Here is a 1091-nt window from a genome sequence, read left to right as displayed (position 1 = left end):
TTTATATAAAACTTAACAATCCAGAAGTTCATAAAGTAAAAATAAACCCCTTGTTTCAGGAAATTAAAACTGTTAATTTTTTGAATCCTGGAAGAAATTTTCTACACTTATAAAAGTATGCATGTGTATATGGATACTTAAAAAAAAATGTGAAATTTATACAATGAGCCGCATTTTTTGTTTTCATTATATATCTTGGATATTTTTCCATCAGTACACACAGATATTACTCATTCACTCATTTATAGGATTGCCCCTAGGTGTGTTACTAAGTGCTTGTCAGACATCATACGGTTTAATTCTTACAACTCTAGGAGGTAAGTGTTATTAATGTTCTCATTATATATACAAGCTTACAAGAGGCCAAGTAACATGTTCAGTGTCACATGGCTATTTAAGCAGAACTAAAATCTGAACTCAAATTTGGCTTTAGACCCAGTCCTAACAATTACATTACAACCAATGTTTTTCAAACTATGAGATACAATCCATTAGTGGATTATTAAATCAATTTAATAGGTCATGATTACCATTTTTAAAATGAATGATTATCAGCACGCATCACACATACTGTTTCATGAATCCTTTGTGTATGTATACATGCATATATTTATTCACACATTTTATAGCATGCTGATTCATGTTGCAGAATTTATTTTTTACTATGAGTTACAGTCATAAATTTATGTAACACTATAAAATCACTATACTCTCCAATACCACATCTTGCTTTCTGAGTTGACATTTTTTTTAAATGTACTTACTGTATATCTTCAACTGGCAAATTTAGAGGATATTCTGCATTTTTCTTCACTTTCATTTCATTCCAATAATCATTCAGCTTTTCTCCTAGTGCTGCTATTGTAAGCCTTAAAAAAGTACATTATAAATTCAAAACAATAATAATGATTAAATCTTTTCCAACACAAAAGAAATCATAAATAATCTAGTAACGATTAGATGGACACTATGAGGAAGAAAAACTCCAACATGTACCGTCAATAAAGAACACCCAAAGTATAACTGAACAAGCCCTTGAACAACATGGGCTTGAACTACGAGGGTCCACTTATAAGCAGATTTTTTTCGAT

At 30.2% G+C, this 1091-nt stretch overlaps 1 protein-coding gene across 2 annotated transcripts in view; it reads right to left on the bottom strand.

Annotated features, from left to right (window-relative positions):
* MORC3 (MORC family CW-type zinc finger 3) overlaps window positions 1-1091 on the bottom strand; it is a 66230-nt gene that overhangs the window by 33307 nt on the left and 31832 nt on the right. For both annotated transcript variants that reach the window (XM_012640104.1, XM_012640106.1), the window contains exon 10: window positions 765-869. In XM_012640104.1, coding sequence (XP_012495558.1) covers window positions 765-869 — 105 coding nt within the window. The remainder of the gene's footprint in view (window positions 1-764; window positions 870-1091) is intronic.

Source organism: Propithecus coquereli, unplaced genomic scaffold (assembly GCF_000956105.1).
Source record: "Propithecus coquereli isolate 6110/MARCELLA unplaced genomic scaffold, Pcoq_1.0 Scaffold148, whole genome shotgun sequence".
NCBI lineage: Eukaryota > Metazoa > Chordata > Mammalia > Primates > Indriidae > Propithecus > Propithecus coquereli.
The sequence above is the reverse complement of the archived record's forward strand: the minus strand, read 5'-3'. Positions and strand labels throughout refer to the sequence as shown.